Genomic DNA, 27,121 nt, shown 5'->3' on the forward strand with positions numbered 1-27,121 from the left:
TATTTTTAAAAGCAATGACTCAGACTGAGGAAGCTACTCTTTGGAATCTCTTCTCAATACAAGGAGCAGGTAAATATTGGATTCTTTTCCTCCAGGTATCCTGCTTTCAAATATAGCTAATTTCCAATGATGACCAACAAAATGTATATGTTTAGTTAGAAGGGCTTAATGACAGTCAACCCCATAAAAAGAAAAATCTTTGTCAAAATAGAGTTAAATGTGGAGAAAACTTTTCAGTAGGTCAGACCTGCCATCTCAACCTAGTACTCTAGATAATTATTCAGATTGGTTCATTTGTTGAGCAGGACGAGAGACTTTAAATAGGCAACACAAGAATGAGTCTCGAGTATATAAAAATAACTAAATTTTTTCTTTGGATAAAATATTAAAAACAAACAGTTGTACAAAAAAAAAATACATAGGCGAGTTCCATGTTTAAGCAAAGACATCACAACCCACAACTTCAGCCTCTATTTAAAAAAAAGAAAAACACAACCCACAAAGAAAAAAAGACATCTTACATATACATGTATGTGGAGTGAATGGGGGAAAAGCAGCCAAGAAAGGGGAAATTCCAAGACACTAGATGGCTTGCTTTTTTACTCCAGTTTCAGTTCCAAGGTTTGGCATGTGCACAGCTGCAACATGGAACATAACCTGGTTTTAGGCCAGATAGCTTACTGCAGAATTTATGTACATTTCTCTTCCCTCCATAGGTTGCATTTGTATACAAGACCATATGAAAGCACTGTCAGATAGCCCCTTTCATCATCCTTTAACTCATGACCATGCTCCAAGTAATTGCTATAGAAAGATAAGGCGCTTTCCTGTAACCGACATGTATGTATGTTAATCTCTGAGAGGTCCAGTGTAGGTCCTTTGTTCCTGCTACTAAAACACTAAGCGTATTAATTCACCTCTGCACAGGGATTCCAAATGAAGCCCTTTGCACCATTTAAATCTCACATTAAGCAATGCACAGAGGGTCCACACGAGCTCACTGCATCTTATACCGCAAAATAAGGGGTTCAGTGGTACAAAGGGTCTGAACAGGGGTAGACCTCAACCTAACAGATAAAGACAATAAGAATTTCAACTGGATTCTAGACCAAAGCTGAAGCAAGGACTGAAATTCCAGTTGAGGTTGTGTGACCAAGCAAGCTGCAGAAGTTGTCTAAATTCACTGAGCATCAAAAATTTGCTGTGCATTATACAGAACATGGCATAGAAAAAGCCCTTGCCCCAAGGAGCTTACAATCTAAGTTCTGCTATATCTGGAACTAGGTATGTTAGGAAGTCTGATTTATTTCTAAAACGATCCGGTATTATATTATTTTTAGTGGGATATCACGATAAAGCACAAATCCAAGATCCTAGGCATGAAATATTGTCTCCTCAAATGTGCACCTTCAAAAGTAGCTTAATTCAAATTTTGAACGCAGATCACTGCATGATCTAAGTTAGCAATATTACACTTAAAGAGCTAATGCAATTTTTCTAAGTAGTTACTTATTTTTCCACATATCTGGGAAGATTTCCTTCTTTGCAGAAGAGGTGACAAGGACTCTGGTCCACAGTGGAGAACTAGCAGCTGAATCTCTTGAATGGTACAGTTCTTCATATGTACCAATACAGCTGAAGAGGTTTAAAGGTTCTGGATTCTCTCATCCGATGTTCGAACATCATTTTTGTCTATGACTAGATTGCTGAGGCTGGAATTTCTTGAATAGAAGTTCTAAAAATACATTATTTTACAACAAACCCGATGGAATTTAGTGCTTCATACTGCAATGTAGCTAACAACACTGCCTTTCGTAAATAAAACAAATGGCCTGATCTCATGAAAAACCCACGCACTCTCAATTCCCAGTTATTTCTCAAGTACAGACACGGTGGGACCAATCCTGCAAGGTGAAGAGCACCTCCTGTGAGCACTCAGCTCATAGATTGCATTGGGAGTTAAAGGGGCACACAGTACCGTGCAGGTGATGTCTGCAGATGGCAGGATGAAGCCCTAAGACAACTCCCACCCATCCCACAGCTCTGCTACTGCACCTTAATTCTGAACTATTTCAGCTCAGGATTGCTAATCATGTCAAACTATCAGACTCGTGTGGATTTTGTATGCCGTGATCAAAAAATATCCACCAGGGCCTATATAAGACCAAAGAGCTTTCATTTGAGATCCACTGCAAATATGAACCCAAACATAATGAGGCAGATGCATTAATTTACTAAATCCTAAAAAGAATAAGTTATTTAAAAGGTTCTGGAGCAGATTCCCCAACTGGTGTAAACCGATATCAAGTGGAGCTATGACAATTTACACTAGCTGAGAATCTATCCCTGTATTCGCCAGAAATTTTATTCAATTTTTCCTGCTGTGAACCAGGTTTCTACATATAGTGGAGCTATTCAGCAGAAAAGCCATATTACCATTTTCCAGAAAACTCTCCACAGCAGCAACACTGGTTAACATCAGGGTAAGATGCAGTAGCTTTTAAGGAAGGAACTGCTTCCAACCCCCTGCAGTGAAATTATACTGAAATACCTAGTGTCATCCATAGAGGAGGGAGAGCATTTACACCCTCCCAGTGGACATTCTGTTCAGATTAGTAGCCCAAGACTATAGCTCCAAGGATGTGAGGGACCCTGGAACCTGACAATTATTCCAGACAAAAGGCTGGTTTATAAGCCACGTGCTTGTTTCAAATATAGCTCTTTTAAGGGTAGCCTACTGCCAATGTTGTTTAACCTATTGTGCATGGAAGGAATGTTCTCTCACACAGTATCTTCTAGTTTAACATCTTGAAAGGTCAATGTCTTCAAGAATCTGAAACCATGGCAATGAAGTGTTTGGATTCTGCAGGAATGCGCACACCAGGGAAACAAAGAGAGAAAGAGAGAGAGAGTAATGCTGATGTGGAAAGAAGATTGGATTTTCCTCCTGAGTCTGGATTATGTTATTAACTAGCTGACAACAAACATCTACAGAATATTAAGTTATACAGAACAGCCTGAATATATCAGGAATAGCATTATTATAATTTTTGGTAAAGTTACATACAATTCTTTTAAAAAAAAAAAAAGTAACACACTAGTTATAAATATTCTTAAATTTACTCTTAGTGGATTTCAAGTGAGATATCTGCTGCACGTTGCTAAAACTACATTGTAAGGGTTTGACCCTCACATCCAGAGGAGTTTCTGGTCGGCTTATAAGGAGTCACCAGGGTGCAGATGGCAGGAAGTTGCTACACACTTTTACAGAAAGCAAGACCCAAAAAAGATAGAGAAACAAGAAATAAGGACTAAAAAACAGTGACTGTCTTGCCAGAAAATAAGCCATTACTGATTGTAGGATGATGTTTTTACAGGCCACTATAATGTTCAGAAGAGGGCAAAAAACAAGGACTTTCAGAAAAAGGTCAGTTTTTATATTTCTGGGTTCTGTTTTGATAATTTTCATATATAAACAATACACTATTCAATACTATCACAAATACTTCAAGTCCTTCAATCCCATACATATAAACATTGCAAGTGAAATATAAAATAGTTAACAATGTAGACACTTGGCATTTTACAAAAGAAGTCTTTTGAGACCAGGATAGCCTAAGTCTCACATTAAACTATCTCCATCTCGCACCTTCCCACACTATCTCAACACGTGTAGCAGATAATAAAAACTGCAGAAATAATATTTCTTATTATTAACTAATCTACATTAAGATTCAGGATTAACTTTAACTGTTTACAAAAAATTCATTTGTCCTTTTCTTTTCCTCAATGATTAGGTCATGTACAATTACTGTAATAGTCACTTAGCAGATGCTTTAAAAAAATCTAAACAAATGTGGGAGTTCCAATAGGGTAGAATCTCCTGCACCTTATGTCCAATGTACAGGATCTGTAATGACTCAGGTTGAATTCAAAAGCTCCAGAAAAGCACCAACTGCTCCAAAATAACCCTATAAAGCAAAAGGCAAAGAGTTGCTATTAGATTCAAGGTTTAAATATGTTTGACACAAATACTGGGAAAGGAATATTAAAAATATTTATACCGTTTTAAAATACTGGTTATAAAAGAAAACAGAAGAAAACTATTCCTAACTACTGTATGTAAACTTATTACAACTCCTAGTTATACTGTTTATACAAGGAAACAATTTTTTTTTTTAAATTACATTGTTAGATATGCAGGTGAAAAGTTTTCAAAAGTAGATGTTGGCAAGCTATTACAAAGTTAGCAATAAAGTAGACAAAGTTTGCATTTTTAACTTCTGAAACAATAAATGTTACATGGATAGAGTCCTAGAACTGGAAGTTCTGTAATAACTGTGGCTATAGTAACAAAAGCATAGAACTGGCTGCAAAACATATGTTGCCAATGCCAAGAAACTCAACATTGGTATGCTATAATCAGATAATTTTAAATAAAAAGGTCTTCAGTTTTGACAAGGCACAATGGATTTAAACAGTAACTTCACCTCATGTTCCAAGAAAAGCGCTTTCAACTGCCCCTTGGACCAATAATCCAAAGCATATGCTAGAAGCCTCATTGAGATTGTATTGATCCGCAAGAAATTGCCAACAAAAACCACCCGATTAATGTTCTGCAAACATAAAAAAAGATAGGAGAATCTTTAAGCTGAATTCAATTTCATCTTCACAACAACAAAAAGGCTATCACACTGAAGGAGAATCCATATATTACACTTCTCACATTTAATTATGAGGATACATGAAGCTTTTCAAATATGGCTTCGAACAGAGCAGTAAAAGTCAGCTAAAAGCCAAGTTAAAGTTGCCAGTATTTGTTAAACTGAGTAAAGTCTGGATACTGAACTTCACAGCACTCCAAATATCCATGCTCTTAATAGTGATTCCTTTGTTCACACCAAGGGAGAAAGCAGATATGCAAGAAAGGACAGTTAGATGGAGGATGGTTGCCTTGAGTGAGGGAAGGGGTGTCTGGGGCTGAGAAGAGACTCATGGTGTATTTGCAGCTTTCTGTATTTAGATCCTCATTAGGAAAACTCCAATCAAATCCAACAGAACAGAATTGCAACTGGGAAAGAATGAAGTACCAAGCAGACTGGGGTTTTGCAGCAGTGTAGTGGAACAAGAGGAACTAGAGTGGGATGAAATCAAGAGGCAAGTTCAGGTGTTCAAGATACTGGAAGAGAGGAGACAGAGAATGCACTGAAGGGGAGAGGATGAACAGTGATTGCTTAAAAGCATCAAATAGGATCTCAAAAATACATCCAAATATAAAAGGGGTTGATAAAGTTTATGTTAAAAGCACAGCATCCAGCTTATTTCAGGGTAGGTTCTTTTCCGGAGTCCCTTTCACACCCCTTTATATCCACTCTCTAGACCAGGGGCGGGCAAACTTTCTGACCTGAGGGCCGCATCAGGTTTCGGAAATTGTACAGAGGGCCGGGTAGGGGAGGCTGTGCCTCCCCAAACAGCCAGGCGTGGCCCGGCCCTCCTCCATCCCCCCCCCAGCTTCTTGCCCTCTGACAGCCCCCCCCCCCCGGGACTCCTGCCCCATCCAACCCCCCCGTTCCCTGTCAGCCCCCCCAGGACCCCTGCCTCATCCACCCCCCCCTTACTGTCCCCTGACTGCCCCTGAAACCCCCACCCCTTGACTGCCCCCCACCACCCCAACCAACCTCTCCTCTCATTCCTGACTGCCCCCCCGGGACCCCTGCCCCATCCAACCATCCCTTCTTCCTGTTCACTGACTGCCCCTGGATCCCCTGCCCCTGACTGCCCCCCACCCCATCCAACCCCCCACCTCATCCAACCCCCCACCTCCTTCCTGACTGCCCCCTCCGGGACCCCTGCCCCATCCAACCATCCCTTCTCCCTGTTCACCGACTGCCCCCCCGCCTCATCCAACCCCCCACCTCCTTCCTGACTGGCGCCCCGGGACCCCTGCCCCATCCAACCATCCCTTCTTCCTGTTCACTGACTGCCCCTGGATCCCCTGCCCCTGACTGCCCCCCACCCCATCCAATCCCCCACCTCCTTCCTGACTGCCCCCTCCCGGGACCCCTGCCCCCATTCAACCCCCTGCCCTCTGACTGCCCTGACTCCTATCCACGCCCCCACCCCCTGACCACCACCCCGAACTCCCCTGCCCTCTATTCAACCCCTCCCCCCTGCCCCCTTCTGCGCTGCCTGGAGCGCCAGTGGCTGGTGGCACTACAGCTGCGCCACCCGGCTGGAGCCAGCCACCCAGTGCGCAGCACCGAGCACCGGGCCAGGCCGGGCTCTGCAGCTGCGCTGCCCCAGGAGCTCGCAGCCCGCCGCCCAGAGCATTGCACCGGCAGCGCAGTGAGCTGAGGCTGCGGGGGAGGGGGAACAGCCGGGGAGGGGGAACAGCCGGGGGCGAGCCTCTGGGGCCAGGAGCCGGGCTGGAGGGTCCTGCGGGCCGGATGTGGTCCGCGGGCTGTAGTTTGCCCACCTCTGCTCTAGACCCTGAGTTGCAGCCATATGTTTTCTGGCTAATGAGTCTGAACCCCTTGTGGAATAACAATGCCAGTCCTTCAGCTGGCTAGAGCAGCATTTCTGAAACTGGGGTCCACGGGTCGCGCTGAGAAACTGCTCCCCCTCCCTCCCAGGTGCGCCTCCAGCACGCTGGGGAACAGGCTTACCTATCCTGACTCCCCGATGCGGCGGGCACGTCCCTGCAGCCTCTGGGGCGGGGGCCAGAGGGGTCTCCATGCACTGTCCCCACCCTGAGTGCTGACTCTGCAGCTCCCACTGGCCAGGAACTGAGGCCAATAGGAGCTGCCGGGGCAGTGCCTGCGGACAGGGGCAGCACGCGGAGACCCCCTGGCCTCCTGCCTAGGAGCCGCAGCGAGAGGGATGTGCTGGTCGCTTTTGGGAGCGACCCGAGGTAAGTGCCGCACGCCTCAGCCCCTCCTATACTCCAACCCCAGCCCAGAGCCCTCACCCAAACTCCCTCCCAGAGCCCGCACCCCCTCCTGCACCCCACCCTGGTGAAAGTGAGTGAGGGTGGGGGAGAGGGAGCGACGGAGGGAGGGGGGATGGAGTGAGCATGGAGCTGGGACTCGGAGAAAGGGTGGGGCGGGGCAGGGCCCCAGGGAAGGAGCAGGGCAAGGGCTGAGCCGGGAGGCTTGGGGGTCCCCAAAAAAATTTAAATCAAAATGGGGGTCCTGTTTGCTAAATTTTGAGAACCACTGGGCTAGAGGGATGCTGTTGAACAATGAAGGGTACTCCTCTTCCCACACTCCCTTTGGTCCTGCAAACTAAAAGTGCAAGTATGCTTCCTGCACGCCCACTACCAGCTTGAAGATCAAGAAACCAATAATCAGAACAATCCAAATGTTTAAGTGACCTTATGCAGTGAAATGGATACATCATCACTGATTCTGCAGAATGACATTCTGGGTTTAAACAATCTCCATCCACGTTTTAATAACTATACTCTTGAAAAAAAGATGTTTTCCCTACTTGGCGCAGGGAGTTCTGCAGCTTCTTGATCCTTCAATCAATAAAGAAATGTAAGGTTCCAAAGTGACTGAAGCATCATGACTGAGCACCATCTCTGGTCCTTCAAACCTGTTCTTCCATGTATTCTTCTGTGACGGAATGCACTCCTGTAGTCACACCCTACATATCATTGTAAATAATCTTTATACAAAATATGCTTTGTCAGGTATCATTTGAAAACTAGTAACTCACTGGTCAATAATATCATGGTGATGTGTGTGTAGACATATTACATATAAAGTTATGAACATAAAACTGAAATTATGACTGAAATGTGTTTACCAGACAACTCTGGGAAGGGGGTAAACCTGTTTCTCAAAGACAAAGGATAAGCTGACGCCTCTAGCCAGGTGTCTTCAAAGCTGATTGGCAATCACAAGTCAAGTGGCCATTCTTTGGCAATGGAGCGGGCAGGAACAGATCTAGCTGCATTTTAACCAACAACATAGAACCTTTTTCATCACAACACTCTCTATCCTCACAGTGGGAAGAACTTTATCTAGGGGTAACTCTCAGGAAAATGCACTTCTCAAGGGTAACTGGATTATAAGAGGGAGGGGCAAAATCACCCCATGATTTCTCTCTCTCCCTTGCTCTCTTTCACCTAAGAGACAAAAGAACCAGCCTTTGGACTTTGGGAAAGGTTATGACCTGAGAAACTGGTTAGCCCTGTTGCTAGGAACATGTGGTAAGGATTTTACCTTGAACCACTTGAATCCACTGGTGTGGATTGTACCCCAGAATGTGACACCTTCCCATGGTGTTCTCCACTCCAATGAATTCACCACATCTTCCTGTACCTGAATTGTTCAGTGCCTTGTCTGCATTAGATTCTATATTCATGGAGGAAGGGGGGAGTGGGTGAGGGGGGACGAGAGGGAGGGAAATGAACATACCATGGGCAGGGCTGTTTTTGGCTGCCATTTTAGATAGTGCCTTGTACATTTATTGCCCTTGCACTAGTGCAGAATAGTAACTGTATGCTGATAAGAACTATGAAAGTTATAAGTATGCTTCAAACTGCTGGACTCAATCCTGTTCAAACAGCCCTAAAATAAAGTGAAGAACAGGTCTCAGTTCTTTCATAGCCCTGTACAATGCTGCTTGACATGAATGCAACAAGGCAGCACTGTAAAGAAGCTGAAAGCACAGAGCTCAGAGAGACAACCCCACTAAGGCCCATGAGCGTTGTATTAGCTTAAAAATGCAAGAGTAACTAGAACAAATGACATACAGAAGGTCCTCTTTCAGCAGGTATAGTTCTCTTTTCACTGATGCACTTAGTTTGGATTCCTAGCAGGGACAAGATATGATAATTTTGTGCCTGAGAAGAAACAGGATAATGCTTATCACTTTCTACCTGCAGTTCCAGGAGACTAAAACACATTGCTATTCCACAGTTCCCTCAACTCTCCCAGAAAAGCAATTTACCTCCTGAATAATAAGGGAAATTGACTGGACCAATAAATGACAACTCATCATGTTATTATTATTATTATTATTTTTTACAAGGCTTTGAATTGTAGAGCTATTATTTGACTAGACCATATGGGCCCCTAGACCATATGGGGAAGGGAAATCTAGGGTTACAATTTAAACTAGAGCATCTGGACAGGTATGCATGAAGGTGCTTCTACAGAATTGAAAACAAGCTACTGCAGACTGGTGGCACACGTGAGTAATTGATTTACATGTGTGTCTCAGAAAAAAAAAAAAAAAAAAAAGAGGTTATATGCTGTTTTCCATATTTCTCAATACCTCATTAAGTGCACACATCCGTGCTATGGAGCCAATGTTATTGGTGATGGTTATTAAAGTTGCTCTTGCCAGGTCCTCTTTACTGACAGACTCTCTCTTCTCCTTGCTCATCATATTCCCAAAGCTGTGCAGAAAATTATAGAGTTAAGTGTCCATTTACAGAAAACTATGCAGTATCAGAACGCATGTAGCAATGTCGCAATTCCAAAATGAATGCACAATACCATTTTTAATGGAATTATGTAAAATTCAAATCATGTAGTTACAGCCTCTATTACGTAAACCCAGTAACAATGAATCACAATTAATGTTGGTCTAAAATAGACTTATGTTATTGTGATGGGGTATAAACCCCACACTGGTACTGAGAGGGTTAACAAGAGCCTGAGAGCTCAATTCAAGATTAACTAGGTGAATTAGGAGGTCCACTGGAAACGAGTCAGGTTTCCTTAAAAGGACAGAGAAAGATCAGTTAGAAAGAGACCCAGAATGGGAGACTGGTCCAACTGAAGTGAAGCAAGAGAATCAGGAAAAACCACAGAAGGAGAGGTTTCAGAGAGGTAGCCATGTTAGTCTGTATCAGCAAAAAGAACGAGGAGTACTTGTGGCACCTTAGAGACAAACAAATTTGAGCATAAGCTTTCGTGGGCTAAAACCCACTTCACTGGATGCATGCAGTGGAAAATACAGCAGGAAGATTACACACACACACACACACACACACACACAGAACATGAAAAAATGGGTGTTGCCATACACACTATAACGAGAGACATCAATTAAGGTGTGCTATTAACAGCAGGAGAAAAAAACCTTTTGTAGTGATAATCAGGATGGCCCATTTCCAACAGTTGACAAGAAGGTGTGTGTAACAGTAGAGGGGGAAATAGTTTTTTACTTTGTGTAATGACCCATCCACTCCCAGTCTTTATTCAAGACTAATTTAATGGTGTCCAGTTTGCAAATTAATTCCAATTCAGCAGTTTCTCATTGGAGTCTGTTTTTGAAGTTTTTTTGTTGTAATATTGTGACTTTTAGGTCTGTAATCAAGTGACCAGGGAGACTGAAGTGTTCTCCGACTGGTTTTTGAGAGTTAGCTCCTATGGTGGATTTCAAAACAGACAAGACTCCAGGAGGAAGTCCTTGGGTGTTGGTGTTCATTTGAGGAGCACAGTATTGGGGCAGACTGGGAAGGACTAAAGTTCAAGTCTGGGAAGGGCAGAAATGGTTTACGTTTGTCCTTTTGGTTTGGGATTTGTTGGACAATTCCAGGGGCCACAGCCCTGAAGGAAGGGTGAAGTCCAAGACCTCAGGGATCCCGAGAGGAACATAGGTGAACAGGGAGCCCAGGAACTGACTTGTGGGGAGGCCTGTAGATGTCCAAGGTAAGAAGTAGCCCAGGGTGGAAGAATGGGGCTTGAGTAGACAGACCTTGCCTGCTTAATGCAGCGTCCCTAGAATGGAACCCAGAGAAGAGGAAAGGCCTGGATTCCCCTTCTGACCACCAGAAAAAGTAGTGCAAAGACCCCAGAGACCAGGGAGTGGAAGGACTACTGAGTCAGAACTTGAGGTCATGGGACTATTGTTTGTTGGACTTTTAGTGCCACTCCTTCCAGGGTAACCAAAAGTTACATGAGTTACAAGAGGTAGCACACCAATGCAGGGCTGGAGAGGTTGTCAGTAGGGTGTGCTAGAGAGGAGAGCCTACTATGCTATGCCCAGCCATGGGGGTGCATGAATGGTGAGTTTACTCTCCACAGTGCCAGTTCTACAAAAAAAAACTAGAGGTGCTAAAAATATACCCTTGCTGCCCCAGTTTTTCATTCAGGCACATTATATGCATCCTCAAAAACCCAAGGTATATCCTTACCTGGATGCTACAGCCCAGCCTGGCAGTCCAAATCTCTCATAATCCCCTCCATAGATGTCCCGCACCAGTTTATCCACTTTCGTGCTGTCTCCAAGGGATGCCATTTCAAGAGCCTCTTCAAAGGTGGAGCAGCCAGTAAGAAGACAGCAGAGACCAAAAAATGTTCCTCCTCCAAGACTAATAAAACAAAACAGAATCGATATTTTCTACCTCTCACTTTGAGGAGAGGGAGAAAAAAGGGCTTGTTTTTGTTTTTTAATTAAGTTATGTAGCTAAACTCCTCTGAATACCAAAAATTAGCTGTGCTGCCCAAGCATTTTTTCATTTCCTTCTCATTGGAAATCTAGAAAGAGTAATTAGATTTATGTCTCCTTTCTTACCACATTTAAATCTGCCTCCTTCGGGTAACTTCACAGCCCACAGATAAACCCACAGCTTAGCATCCTTCCCCAGAGTTACTGCTTAAACGAGAAGTGGGTTTTCTCCGCTTACAATATTCATGACACAGTGTTGAACAAACAGCTGTGTACAATGTAAGATGTCAACCTGCAATGAGCTCCATGAATCTGCAGGTATGCCCATATGGAATTCACTGCAGAAATTGGGTCTAATTGTTCAAAGCCTGGAAAAAGTACGTTCTGCTGAATAATTGCATACACATGCTGGCAAAGATGTATAACAAAACTGTCCTTCCTGAGGTGCACTGTGCAATCCTTGTCTGTACTTTTTTTGTAAACAACAATATTCCTTAAGTCCACGAAAGTTCACATGCACAGATCTCTTTGGCTCTGCTGTACAATAGGTGGCTATATTATTCTTTCAGACCTGACTAGAACTGTGAACACCATCCCATCATTCATAAAGGGCAGAACATCTTTTAAAAGAAGTTAGAATCCAAACCCTGAATACTGGAATTAAAGTGATCACATTAAAAATTCATCTATTTGAGCATACCTGGGTTGTTTCCAAAATATGATTTACACTCCTCTGATGAAAAAAAAAAATTAGTTTCTTGCAGTAGCAGACAGGTGACCAGGTCAAGAACTGGCCTTTCTGAAGAGGCGGACTGTGGTAAGTAGAAGATTGTGAAATGCCATCCAGACCACAAAAAAGACCTTTGCTTACTGGGGGTGGGAATGAGGAGGTACTATATTATGGTGAAACAAAGTTCTGTCAGATAAGAGTCATTTTTAAAGCAACTTGTCCATGAAGATGTGATCTATCTTTTACCACGAGTAAATTCCAAGCTCCAAGACTATGCTCTTAAACAGGGGTTCTCACACTGGGGGTCGGGATCTCTCAGGGGGTCACAAGGTTATTACATGGGGGGGCGGTCAGGAGCTGTTAGCTTCCACCCCAAGCCCCGCTTTGCCTCCAGCATTTATATTAGTGTTATAAATTAAAAACAATTTTTTATATATTTAAGGGGGGGGGGGGGTCGCACTCCAAGGCTTGCTATGTGAAAGGAGTCACCACTACAAATGAGAACCACTGCTCTTAAAGGTAATCACATTATTTATAGATCTTACCTGGTCCCAGTTACCCGCTTATAATTGTCTTTGGAATACACAGCCAAGATGCTGACCCCTGAGCCAATGTTCACCAAGAGGAGAGGATATGGATTCTCCAAGTTGAATGGGAGCTTCTGACATTTTTGAGAATCAGTTGGGTTTTCAAAGTAGTAGCACTCTGAATGTCCATTGAATCCAACTGAGTCAATGTACAAAACACCTTTAATAAGGCAGTCAAGTTCATCTAGTTTGCGAAGTTGAAGGTCACCCATCTGTTAAAGGAAATAAAATTATGAAAGAGCTGAAGAGATCTAATGTTTTTATACTCAGGGCTAGAAAAATGCACTCACCAGTGCATTCAGTACCCCTCCTTGCTCTGAATTGTGGCAGAAGGAGTGGAGTACAGATCACAAGAGAGTTCCTGCTCTCCCACATATATCTGTATTGTGCGGAGTGGAATGCTCCCTGTGCTATTTAAGTTTAGTGCTTGACAATTTGTAACGAGGTTTATGCACATCCTCACCCCATTGGGTAGGAAGTAATAGAAGTCCTGAGCAAATGCCAATGGAAAGATTCCCCCTAACTTCAATGGGGTTTTGGATCAGGCCCAGAGTGCCACACAACATCTGGAAAAGTTAAGGGGTCAAGGGTAAAAGAGAAAATGCTGACTTCCTCACTAAAGCCAGGAGAGAGCAGCATGATAATCTTTTCATTGCACCAAACCCCCATACAGTTCGGCTGTGTGATAAATATATTGTAGAACCTGGGCTTGAAAAAGTTAACATACAATCAAGCTATAAATATATTATCTACACATATATTCCGCTTATAATGAAACACACCTTCTTATGATGAATCTAGACCAGCAAGTCACTTGCAGTTAATTTACCACTTAATTCAACAGAATCTTAACCAAATCACAGCAATATAAGTTATAAATGAACCTTAATCAACCAGGCAAGTACGAAACAAATATTAAGTTCATGAATAGACAGCAATGGAAAAAATAAAGTTAAGGTAGGTAGCAGAGCTGACTTAATTCTAATGACTATTCAAGTCTTGTAAAGGCATATTTCATGGAAATTAAAATGAATAATTCTGGAGTCACAGCAAAGCTGCACAATCTTAAAATAGTAAGTATCTGTGTTTACAGAGATGGGCTTATTTCTAGCTCATATTAAACTTGAGCTCAATTTAGGACACTAGACTTTTCAGAGGCTAAGTCAGAGACTGAAATTACTTTCAGCCTTTATCTTACAATCTTTCAAGTTACATGAGACTTCACTACCGTATCCTAAGTGTATAGAAACCAAAAATGCATACTGTGCGAAAGTCCTGCTCAAATTTGTAAGCTCCACCTCCCGTGGCACATAAGGTAGTGTGGAGACTTGAGAAGTGTTTTTCGCTGCCCATTTGAATAAAAGCAGGCATGTCATGAGTAGGAAAGCGTATAAAGTGCAGATTGCCTTTACGTCCACACAGGGTAAGGTCCTTTAGTTCCAGGTGCACATCCCGAATGCCTGTAGATCCATAGGCTACATTTGAGGTCAGGTATTTTCGGATACTTTTAAGATTTTCCACTTCCTCCTCCTCCTCCTCAGCAGTGATGTCTTTTGGTTCAAAATAAACAAGCTTGACCAAGGTCCCGCCAACATCCAAGCCAAACCAAGGAAAGACTAAGATGAAAAAAAAAACAAAACAACACATACTATGTCTTAATTTCTGCAGAACAAAGATGTTAAATTGTACAGAGAACCAATTTGTTAATAAACAATTTCATGCCATGCAGTTTCCAAAAAATTCCACAAAATGCCTATGAATCGCTAGACCTACCTTCACAGTCCCAGTAACCATCCCAAACTCACCAAGAAATCTTATCTATAGTCAGGAACTCAGATATGCTCTGAGGAGAAAGTCCAGGGTACACACCTTAACACACTTAAAAATGCCTTCACCAAACAAGCACACTCTACCAGAGAAGTAGATTGTATCATGGAACAGGCCACTCAAATACCCCAAGACAACCCGCTTGGAGACAAAACCCCCTCCATCCGCATACCCGTAGTCATCACCGATCACATAATATTGGAACCTATACAGAGTATCATTAAACAATTACGATCCATACTTAGAATCATAGAACCATAGAGTCAGAAGAGACCACAAGAATCGTCTAGTCTAACCCTGTGCCAAAATATCTGATGGGGACCATATCCTGAAAGAAATCTTTCCTGAACTCCTTCTTCTGGCCTTCAAACAACCCCCCAACCTCATCATCAGAAGCAAGCTCCCCACAGGCCAGGACACACCACCTCAAAGCAGCACCAGAAAAACAGGTGTAAAATTAGTAGACATATCTCCACTGCCACAATGATCCACACACCCCCACCATACCTTTCAAGATCCATGGATCCTACACATGCCTATCACAAAACGTGGTGTGCCTCATTCAGTGCATTAAATGCCCTAATAATTATGTGGGTGAAACAAGACAATCACTACACAAAGGGCCTGTCTACACCTGAAATGCTACAGCAGCATTGCTGTAGAGTGTCAGTGTAGACACCACCTATGCTGATGGGAGGGGTTCTCCCATCAGAGTAGGACTGTCAGCAGTCTACCTCCCTGAGCAGCGGTAGCTAGTGCATGGAAGAATTCTTCATTCAACCTAGTGCTGTCTACACTGGAGGTTAGGTTGGCTTAACTACGCCCCCCAGGAGTGTGGATTTTTCATATCCGAGTGATGTAGTTACACTGACTTAATTTTCTAGTGTAGACCAGGCCAAAAACACCGTATCACCTGTGAGTGAACACTTTTCACAAAGCACTCTATATCTGACTTCTCAGTTCTCATCCTAAAAGGAAACCTGCAAGAGATGAGCCTGGGAGCTTAAATTCATAACTGTTAGATACTAAAAATCGTGGACTGAATAGAAACACTTGGATTTATGGCTTATTACAACAATCAACAACAGACTGGCTCTCAGCTTTTTTTTTTTTTTTTTTTTTTTCTTTTCTCCTTTCCCCCTATGACTGAAGAGGTGTTAACTGGCCACTTCACCTTGAATGGTCTCTTGAAATGTGTTAACTACTTATGTTAAACAAGCTGTTCTACCTTGTATTTAGCGGTGACACCGAGGGTATGTCTACACTGGCCGAGTTACATCGCCGGCACTTACAGCGCCACTCAGAGAGTACTGAAGGGAAACCGCTTTTGTGTGTTCACACTGTCAGCTGCCTGCGCAATAGCGTGTTCGCACTCGCGGCATTTGCAGCGGTATTCGGAGCGGTGCACTCTGGGCAGCTATCCCACAGAGAATCTATTCCTCTTCCCCTGCTAAGAGTTGTGGGAAAGCAGAGGGGGTCACGCGGCATCCTGGGTCCTGTCCCAATGTCCCGTGATGCATTACTTTGCATCCCAGCAATCTCTGTGCTTCTGTCTGCATTTGGCACCATCTTTCAATGGTTTGTGTACTGCATGCTCTGCCTCTTTGGTTTGCAGGAATGGATCCCGCACTGGTGACCAATATGCTGCTCGCTCTCACTAACGTGTCACGAGTGGCAGTGGAGGTATTCCTTAAACTACAAAGGCAAGAGGAGTGCGACATTGATCTCACCAGGCATAGTAGCTACGACACGAGATTGGTTGTGGCATTCAGAGAGGTGCCGATTATAGTGGAAAGCCACTTTTGGGTTCGGGAAACAAGCACTGAGTGGCGGGATCACATTGTCATGCATGTCTGGGATGATGAGCACTGGCTGTAGAACTTTCGGATGAGGAACGCCACATTCATAAGACTGTGAGGAGCTCGCCCCAGCCCTGCGGCACAAGGACATGAGAAGGAGAGCTGCCCTGCCACTGGAGAAGCGCGCGGTGATTGCACTATGGAAGCTGGCTACTCCAGACTGCTACCCATCAGTCACTAACCAGTGCGGAGTGCGAAAGTTGACTGTTGGACGCATGTTGATAGAAGTGTGCAGGGCCATTAATCGCATGCTGCTCTGAAAGACCGTGACTCTGGGCAAGTGCATGACATTGTCGATGGCTTTGTACAAATGGGCTTCCCTAACTGCAGGGGGGCGATAGATGGCAGGCATATTCCAATTCTGGCACCAGACCACCTAGCACATTAATTGGAAGGGGTGTTTCTAGCGGTTCTCCAGGCGCTTGTGGATAACCGTGAGCATTTCACAGACATTAACGCAGACTTGTCCGGAAAGGTGCATGACGCATGCATCTTTTGGAACACTGGCCTGTTCAGGAAGTTGCAAGCGGGGACACTCTTCCCAGACCAGAAGATCACCGTAGGGGAAGTCGAAATGCCCATTGTGATCCTGGGAGACCCTGCTTACCCCTTAATGCTGTGGCTTATGAAGCCATAGACGGGGTACTTTGACAGCAGCAAGGAGCAGTTCAACAGGCTGAGCAAGTGCAGAATGACTGTTGACTGTGCATTTGACCATTTAAAGGCCTACTGGCACTGCCTATATTGGAGGCTGGACCTGGCTGCTGACAATATTCCTATGCTTATAGCCGCATGCTGTACGCTCCATAATATTTGTGAAGGGAAGGGTGAAAGCTTCACTCAGGGCTGGACCACTGAGGCTCAACACCTGGAGGCTGAATTTCAACAGCCAGAGACCAGGGCTATTAGACAGACGCAGCGCAGGACCACAAGCATCAGGAATGCTTTGAGGCAGCAATTTGAAGCTGAAAGCCACTAATATGTGTTGCTATGCTCGGGAGGGCAGTGCTTGTAATTCTAGGAGATGATTGTGATTGGTACAGACGATGCACTATGAAGATTTAAGAAAATTGCCTGTTGCTTTGCGAGGCTCTGTTTGCTTTCAATTAATGAAATAAAGATTGCTTTCAAACCAAAACAATTCTTTTATTAAAAAACAACAACCGGAGGAGAGAGAGAAACAAAAAAAAATACATCAGCATTGAGGAGGATGGGGAACGGGAGGGTCCCAGGAGGAGGTGGGGTCCTGGGACAGTTAAAGATTGGTGTATGTTTAGGTATCCTATCCAACCTTCTCCTTTGGAGCACAGTGCAGCAGGTACTGCACTGCAGCAGGATTAAACTGCAGAGGGCCGGGTGTTGAGTGCAGTGGGTACTGGAGTCCCCAATGTTGGACTATGACGGGGGAGGAGTGGAATGACGCGGGTACAGATTGGAGCCAGGAGGTTGATAACTGTGTGTTGGTTGGGTCTGGGGGGCACATAGGAAAAAGTTTTGCGACAGCAGCTGCAGGGGAGGGCAGGTGGGTGCAGAGCTGCTCAGTTTGCAGTGCTAGTAGCACCTGGAGCGTGTCCACTTGGCGCTCCATAATGTTTAAGAGCTGCTCCGTGGCTTCATTCTGGCGCGCCATGTTCTCCTTTCAGTCCCTCTTCTTGCTGTCCTGCCACTCCTTCAATTCTTGTTTTTCGGCTGCGGAGTGCATCATGACATCATGCAGAAAGTCCTCTTTAGTTCTTGGTGGCCGCTTTCTAATTCCGCCAACATTTTACAGAAGCAGTATTGTTTGCAACACAGAGACCACTGATTCAGTTATTTAAAACACAGCCACTATTCACGTACCTATCACTAACTGGCTGACCCCAGGCCAGCACACGTGAGCCACAAGACCCTCAAAATGGTGAGTAATCGCAGGGGAAATTAGTATTCCAGGACCATACTGTACACTGGGCACATAGCTCTTGGGGAGAGTCAGCACTGTAGGGAATGGGCCTTATAATCATTACTGTCCCCACATTTTCCCCAGGCTGTGTTAATTATGGAAGATATCTCACTGCTGAGGGTGAGCAGGGAATCAAGGGAGGTTCTTCTCCAAGACTGCAACTTCCACCCTGGCTCTTATGCGGCTCACCTGTGTGCAGCAATGGTCCCCCCATTCCCCTGTGACAGCAGAGTAACGAGGAAAAGTTACCCTTAATGGGGCAAGAAACAAAGCAGCTCTGCCAAAGAACCTGCGGCAGCGGATTGCCCAGTATCTCCATGAATGTTTTGTGGAGATCTGAGGCAGATTCCCGTGAAGTGAGGGAGGCAATTAACACCCCGCTCCATCACTCAGACTAGCCACATGGTGGTACATGCATCATACAGACACAATCCTGCTTTCTGCAACCCTCCTGCCCTAAACATCTAACTGTTACAGAATAACTCCATGCGTGGACAAGCCTTAAGTAACCATGTGTTATTCTCATAGTAACTCTTGCCCTACTCCTTTCCTCTTCAGCCGCAAGTCAAATCAAAAATTAAAGTGCGAGCTCTTTGGGGCAAGGAACATGTAATGCTTTTATTTGTTCTGAAAAGCATATAGCAGTTCTGGACATTATGGAATCTGAACCTGGTAGAGTGCATAAATTTTCTGTTTTCTTGTTTATAAAAACTACAGAAGTGTCTGATGAAAAATCAGGTGGATAAAAATCAATGATTTTTTTAAAAAATCAAAACAATCAGATTTTTTTATTTAAATCAGATTTTTTGATAAAATGCTTTTGGAGGAAAAAAACTTATCTAAAGATAGTTTTAATTAAGATACATTATAGCTCAAAGATATCTCATCATGGAACAGGGATTATAAATTCTAATTCTATAGTATGAGGCTATACATTTATGTAAGGTTTAAGAAAAGTTTTGTAAATGAGTTTCAATAGTTCATGGATTAGGGACCCAATTTTATGGGGTTCAAAGGGCTTCTGTAAAGATTATTTAGATTAATCTTTCCATCTACCTAATGGGACTCAGTGCTCAGTCTAGAAGATACCATCAGAGATGCTTAGTTTCACAGTTCTCAAACTGTGAATTTGTGTCTCCAGAGATAACATGCTTGTTAACAGCAAAAATGTTTCTAAATAAATAAAAATAAAATATACAGAGGTGAGAAATAACAGACCTCAACCCTACTGTCCCTCTCCAAAATTTGTGTACACAGAGTCAATCCCTTACCTCTCTCTAAAAGTACAAAGTTTCAAAAAAAGTTCAATGAATAGAAGATTGTTGGGGGCGAATAGATCTGGATAAGGAGAAGAAGTCTGGAGATAAACATGAGAAGGGAGGGACAGGCAGTAGAAACAAAAGTGAAACTGTTTGAGCGCCACATTCCAGAAGTCTTGAGGTCTTTCTGAGTGTAGCTTTCATTGGTTTGAGATCTACCATACCATTCTCTCACTAGAAGGGCAAACCTATAATGGCAGCAGGCCAGAAAAGAGAGCCAGTTTGGGAATATTTTAATGAAGTTCCTCTACCTGGGGGTAAGACAGGCATGCGTGCAAAATGCAAACACTGCGACAAAGAAATGCAAGGCCTGGCTGCCCGAATGAAACAACATCATGAGACAGCTGGGTTGAAGATGATGAAAGTAACATGTCTGAACATGCAGGATCTTCAGGTTGGTAAACTTTTTTATTCCATACTTCTTTCTTAAGGACTGCCTGTCTTCCTTCTGGACTATTATTGCATTGTCATGTTTGAGCAAAAAATATAGTTGTTACTCTATGCTACTATCATTTTAGATGCAGTTGTGATAAAAAATAACTAGTTGAAAGATGCAGATTTTCCTTTTACAATTTCACCTTTAAGGTAATACTGTCAGTGAATGCAATGAGTAATACTGAATGAGCAGTATGGGAATAATAATTAAATAACTGTATTGACTTATTTTGTTTAGGAGAATACATCCTCAACATACAGGATTCGGAAGACTAGCCACCTTCAAGAGCACCATCATTTTCTACAGTTTAAGCAAAAAGAAAAAGAGGACTTGTGGCACCTTAGAGACAAAGGTGCCATAAGTCCTCCTTTTCATTTTGCGGATACAGACTTACACGGCTGCTACTCTGAAACCTATAGTTTCAGAGTTATCTGCCAATGATAGTGTTTCAGTCACATCATGTATTTCACATACCCACAGGATATCACCTGAAGCGCAAAAAAGAAAAAAAATCTCCATCATCCAGAAACAACCATAGATAAGTTTGTGATAAGAACCAGCAGATTACAAAAAGAGGTAACTGATGACAAAATTGCCTGATTTGTTTATGCAACAAGCTCTCCTTTCCGTATGATTGAGAACCCACACTTCATTAACATGGTTCAGTCATTAAGACCAGGATACAGTCCACCCAACAGCAGGTGTGACAGGCAAATTGCTGCATAAAAGTGTATGAAAGAGAAATTGAGCAGTGTGCAAAAGGTCTAGAGGGTGAAATTGTTAACTTGAGTCTTGATGGGCAGAGCAATGTCCACAATGATCTTGTTGTATGTGCTTGTGTGACAACAGAAGAAGGGAATGTCTTCCTTACAGTAACAATTGATACATCAGGAAATGCACACACAGAAGAATACTTACAAGAAGTAGCAGTAAAAGCTATAACACACCGTGAAAAAAAATTCTGATGTCTAGTATGCAGCTTGGTCACAGACAATGCTACAAATGTATCCAAGATAAGAAGAAATTTAGAAGTGAGTCCCAAGCTAACAACATACAGTTTCAGTGCTCATTTGATGCACCTCCTAGCCAAAGACTTCATTGTTCCAAAAAATAAAGGCTAATGTTGTTGAAATTTCAAAATACTGCCGTAACAACCACTTGGCAGCAGCTGCTCTGAAAAAAAGTGGGAGGAACCAAGCTAACTCTCCCACAAGACCGGCAATGGAACTCAGTAGTGGACTGTTTTGAACACTATATCAAGAACTAGCCTAATCTGATGACAGTTTGTGAACTAAATCGTGAAAGAATAGATGGTACTGTCACAGCCAAAGTTCAACATTGGGCTTAAGAGAAATGTTGAACACAGGCTGAGTACCCTGAAGCCTATTTCTGTAGCCTTGAACAAAATGCAGGGAAACAGCTGTTTTACTGCTGATGCTGTTGAAATTTGGAAGGAACTGAGATCTTAAAAAGAGAAATATGCAATGACAGAGTTAAATTACAAGCATTAAAAAAAACGAATGGGACAATGGGGGTTGGACTAGATGACCTTCTGGGGTCCCTTCCAACCCTGATATTCTATGAAGCACTATCTCCAGCTTATTTTCTTGCAAATATTCTTAATACTTGGTACCAGGGTCAAACCTTAACTGCTGAAGAAGAGGAGTTGGCTAGGACATGGACATCCAGCAATCATCCCTCCATAATGCCAACTACAATAAACTTCAGAGCTAAAGGTGAACCATTCAAGAAATGTTTCAGAGTAGCAGCCGTGTTAGTCTGTATTTGCAAAAAGAAAAGGATTACTTGTGGCACCTTAGAGACTAACCAATTTATTTGATCATAAGCTTTCGTGAGCTACAGCTCACTTCATCGGATGCATACCGTGGAAAGTGTAGAAGATCTTTTTATACACACAAAGCATGAAAAAAATACCTCCCCCACCCCAGTCTCCTGCTGGTAATAGCTTATCGAAAGTGATCACTCTCCTTACAATGTGTATGATAATCAAGCTGGGCCATTTCCAGCACAAATCCAGGTTTTCTCACCCCCACCCCCCCCACAAACCCACTACGTCCACCTCTAAATTGTGAAGAATATGTATTTAGGTTATAACCACCAACAAGAATGCACTTTTCTGTAGTAATCCATGATTAAATCGAGTCTTCCTGACTAGTGACTACTGATCATGATTTAAATCAAAATTGATTTAAATCAAATCCACCCTGTGAAAAATGGTGATATAATCACAGATCTCAAAGAGTTATGAAGCTCAAACTGTACTTTTAGACTGATCTTTAAGGTATGAAACAATTATAGTAAGAGCTAAGAAGAAGTTTAGCCTACAGAGCATTGGAAACTTACAGATGACAGCTAAATGTAGAACAGCATCTCTCTACTTACTCTAAAATATTCCGTATTAAATCTTAACCACCTTGTACCATTATGGAAATTATACAACTGAGACAATTTTTTATTAAACACATGTTTAATAAAAAGTTGTACTAAATCTACACTTCTTCACCTCTCTAAAATGGAGCTTCATCAGTAATTAACATTTTATATAAAATTTCAAATCATAAAAGGTAATTAAATCAGGACTTAAATTTAAGACAACAAAATAACTACCAAAATATTTTATTTTTACCTCCAGTTATTTACATTACTTTCTGTTCTAAATGTTATGTGTAGTTTAGATCTTTGGCTGGATTTGATCAAATATACAGTATTTGAAAGGCTGAAAGATACAGAAGCCCTTTCACAGAAATCAGACAACGAGACCAGAACACCTAGGACAAGAGTTGGGTGAAATTTTTCTACCAAAACTTTTTTCTGGCAAAGAATGTAGATTCTGAAACATTTCAAGAATCTACACCAATTTCACTGAATTGTTTAATAAAAAACTAAATAAATAAAAACAAGAGCAAAAATCAAAACATTTAATTTCACCATTTTCAAAATGAAATGTTTAGATTTTTAAAATTTGGAACAACTTTCTTTAGAAATTTTAATTTAAAAAAGTTTTTAAAAATGCTCAAATTCGAAACTTTTTGTGACCCAAAATTCTTTTTTCCTCCAAATACTTCATTCCACAATGCTCTCCAGCTAGACACACACCATGCACCCTATTCCCTACTGGGGAACTATTGATGTTTCCTCTTCTATTTTCTATGTCAGTACATTTATATGAAAGGAAAATATCTGTACACAGGACTAATAATCCCAGTGCTGCTCTCAGAGCATATGCAAAGTATTTTTGTGCAGTTGTTCGTAGTGTCTACAAAGACAAGTGGATTCTATCCTTGTTCAATCTATTTCTGTTAACAGAAACAACACTCATTACTGCATAGATTCCATGAATCATTTGGATCTAGTCATCATCGGTTTTATATCCTACACTTGAGGGAAAACGTTGTCTATTCATGTCCAGGTCATTTGGCATATCTTCTCCTACAGTCTTATCAAAATAGATATGATATTGATACCCTCTTTCTTCATCTGGGCTATTTACTACATTACCTACTACCAAAAATGTACTTACTGAACTGTGTGGAGAAAAGGTTCTTTTAACTGTGCCATAGTCCTGTAAGTGTGCAAGTACGAGGAAAATAAATAAGTTATCTCTGGATCAATTTTCACATGTACATTGGCATTGTGCACATGCAAATACAGAGAGTAAGGCCCCCCCCACTAAATACTTTTTGAATTGGCACTAATTTTAGATTTTGATATTAGTTCAAGAGCAGCCAGAGATCTCATAGGAACCCTGTTTCACATAAATTTCCAGGAACATCTTTTTATTCCACAAAGCAACATACAGAAAGGAACAAAGATCATCAACTTTAACGACAAAGCCACTGGAATCCTTTCTTACTTGAAGAAGCAGGCTCATCTACTAGTGTAATGTATATGGAGGCCAAGACAAACTTCAAGGTCAAAAGGATTATTTGCCAAATACCAGCGCCAGATAAGTGGGAGCTAAACTAGGACAGTCTTTGATCATCTGCCCATTAAGTGGTTCTCTCATTTAGACTTACTTGTAACATAAAACAAGAGGGTACCAGTACTATACTCTTGCCAATGCGATCACTGAACACAGATGATGGACACACATTCTACTTGTGAAAGGATCTACTCGTGAATGTCTTTCCCTTATTTCTTAAATCATCAATGATCTGGAAAATAAGTCTAGACAGACTACCTGTAATTGTAAGTACACCACGCTGGTCTCTCAGGCTGCAGATCCCAAGGTTTATAAAGATACCCAAGATTCAATCCTCAACCCTCAGGAATATTAACCCAACATTTCTAGACCCAGCCATCTCACATCTTCTGTTTCACTGGGATTCTCCTGTGAGGCATATGATGAAACTGACATTTCAACCTTGTTTTGTAGCTCTCCAAAGCCTTTTCAATTCCCTAATGGAAGCTTCACCATATTTGGTTTTTTACATAAATTAGGAGAGTAAACTTGGTGAATTAAAGAACCCCATTTCAATGCTTCTTTTAAAAAGATGATCCTTAGTCCAGGTACTAACTTTCTAAACATAAAAAGGTGCCCTTATTTTTGCTCTAAGTCTAAATCTACTTTGAATGTGAAATGGGCTTTAATGTCTATGAACACTAGATCAAAGAGTGAAGAAAGTTATATTTGTTCCTTTATGGGGATCTTAAATGATTGAAGGTCTTCAATACTCAATCTTCTCAATGGATCAAGAAAAGGAGGACTTGTGGCACCTTAGAGACTAACAAATTTATTTGAGCATAAGCTTTCATGAGCTACAGCTCACTTCGCTCATTAAAGCTTATGCTCAATAAATTTGTTGGTGCCACAAGTCCTTCTTTTCTTTTTGCGGATACAGACTAACACGGCTGTTACTCTGGAACCTGACAATGGATCAAGTTATACACTAAGCATGCAAAGCATCCAATAAGATCCCCCCCTCAAGGCAAAATCTGCAAAGGACTCTCTAAAGCCATAGCTGGGAATAATAGAGCTTTATACTATTCAGTATGCCCCCTTAAGATCTGCAATTCCTTCAAACACTATAAGACTGTCTCTCCTCAGCCAATGCAACCTTTGACTCCTTCAGGATCCCTCAAACTAAGCAAGCAAATAAAGTCTCAAATTACAAAAATGAACAAAAAATTTTCCATTTTAATTTCTCCTGGGGCATTTTGAGATAAATGTTTTGTATTTACTTTCTTTCCCACTTTGGAATTTGGTATTTGCTGCTTGCTATTGCCCATTAAAGATATCCACACAAGTGCATGCTCATATATCATGAAGAAAAAATTAGTTTCCTTACCTGTAATTATAATGATGGATACCCTTTGTTATGGCTATTACTTTCCTATATATAAAATATAGAAAGTATCAACAGGTTCCTAATAAAGGGATAATTTCTTTCGTCTTATACTTTGGAATTCTTTCTAATGTCTTCTACTCAACTATGCAGTTTCAGCTTTGGAAGTCATTTCCTGACACAACTGCGTTGCTGCAGCAGTTCTGCACAATTTGAACTTGAAGTGAGGAAGGAGGAGGGGAAGCCTAGGATGCTCACATTGTGTGAAACTGGCACTGAGTAGTACTCCCTAGAAATCAGCATAAATAACATCCAGACCAGTGGATGCTTTCTATTATGAAAAATAAATTTCATATGTTAGAGCCACCTCAACAGCAGCTGCTCCATGCCCTGCTAAGATGAAGGCAGTGTTCCTTTTTCCAGCTTCCTCATTCTACATGCCATTTCTAACACAACATTTCTAAAACATGTTTTTTCTGATCTCATTTGCGCCTTACCCACCCTACCTAGTTCCCCCTTCAGCCCTGAGCAGCTCTCCCCCATCACCATGGCTCAAGCCCTGACGTGTACGGCTCCCTGTGCGCCTCGTTCATTCCCCATCCAGGTTCTAGCTCCACCTTTCGCCACTCCCTTCCTAACCCCTCCTACTTCTACCCATCTACTTCTCCTCCCCCCCCCCCTTACTTCAACCTCCCCCCACCCAGCTCTACTTCCACCTGCCCCATTCTTCTCCAGCTCTGCCCCTGCCCGCCCAGCCTCATCTACCCCGCCCCCACCTCTCCCCAGCCCCGCCCCCTGCCCCGCCCCAGCATCACCTCCGCCCCAGCTGCCCCCCACCCCGCATCACTTACGCGGGCGGCTCTTGCGGAGGGAGTCGAGGCGCTGGCGGGTCACGGAACCGCCCCGCTCGCGGGGGTGGGCCCCGGCCCCGCTGTCAGCGTCGGCCCCGGCCCCGCTGTTGCTGCGCCGCCGCCGCGAAAGGACGGGCTCCCGCCGCCGCTTCTCCTCCGGGCCGCTCGTCGTCGACGCCGCCTCGGCGCTGCCACCGCCATTCTGCAGCGGCTCCATCCGCAGCGCGGCCCGGCCGCTCGCCTCAGCGGCAGCCGCCACCGCCGCAGCCAACAGCGGCACTGCGCCGGCGCTAAGTGGCCCCGAGCGTGCCCCTTCCTGGGGGGGAGGTGGGACAGTCCTACAGATTGTGCCAATCGCCAGCTTCAGGGGCCAGAGCGACAAGAGAACTGACCAATAGAAATGGGACATGGCCAACGAGGTGGGAAAACGGCCCATTGATTACCCTCGTCCAATTATGTCCTCCTGTCACAGATATTGACAGGTGATCTCAACGAATAATGTGACGAGAGTTCATATAGGGCGTTTCACACGAATTTATCGGGAGACGGTTTCAGAGTCCTAAGATTTAGGAGGAAGAGTGACAGGGATTCCATCCTATGGAATCTTAAGGGTGACCAAGCGGGCGGGAGTAGAGGAATGATTGACAACCATAGTAGCTATAACAACACGGCCAACGAGAAAGCCGCGTTCGGCTCCGTGGCTCAACCCGTGAAGAGCAAATTCCCCCAGAGGGCGCTGCGGCGCAGACTAGCGTGCGATTCGTTTGCATCATATTAACATATGCAAATAGCGGTGGCCTAAAGTGGCCTGCTCGGTACAAAGCCAACCCCCCGCCCCCTATACCGTCATGAGCCCCC

General features: G+C 43.0%; 1 protein-coding gene across 3 annotated transcripts; it reads right to left on the minus strand.

The window, feature by feature from the left end:
* Window positions 1–349: 349 nt before the first annotated feature.
* Window positions 350–27,022, minus strand: PANK2 (pantothenate kinase 2). 3 transcript variants are annotated; one of them, XM_073342928.2, is made up of 7 exons: window positions 26,264–26,559; window positions 13,990–14,342; window positions 12,685–12,938; window positions 11,156–11,332; window positions 9,286–9,409; window positions 4,491–4,616; window positions 350–3,971 (listed from the first exon to the last, which is right to left on the minus strand). In XM_073342928.2, the coding sequence occupies exons 1-7, from the start codon at window positions 26,478–26,480 to the stop codon at window positions 3,921–3,923; spliced, it is 1,302 nt and encodes a 433-aa protein (XP_073199029.1). In that variant the 5' UTR covers window positions 26,481–26,559; the 3' UTR covers window positions 350–3,920. The 3 variants fall into 3 exon arrangements, 2 of the variants coding, with proteins under 2 accessions (XP_073199029.1, XP_073199030.1); XR_012158776.2 differs by lacking the exon at window positions 350–3,971 and adding an exon at window positions 7,489–7,647 and having other exon boundaries at window positions 4,527–4,616; window positions 26,264–27,022; XM_073342929.1 differs by lacking the exon at window positions 26,264–26,559 and having other exon boundaries at window positions 14,133–14,222.
* Window positions 27,023–27,121: the final 99 nt, after the last annotated feature.

Source organism: Lepidochelys kempii, chromosome 4, assembly GCF_965140285.1.
Source record: "Lepidochelys kempii isolate rLepKem1 chromosome 4, rLepKem1.hap1, whole genome shotgun sequence".
Lineage (NCBI taxonomy): Eukaryota > Metazoa > Chordata > Testudines > Cheloniidae > Lepidochelys > Lepidochelys kempii.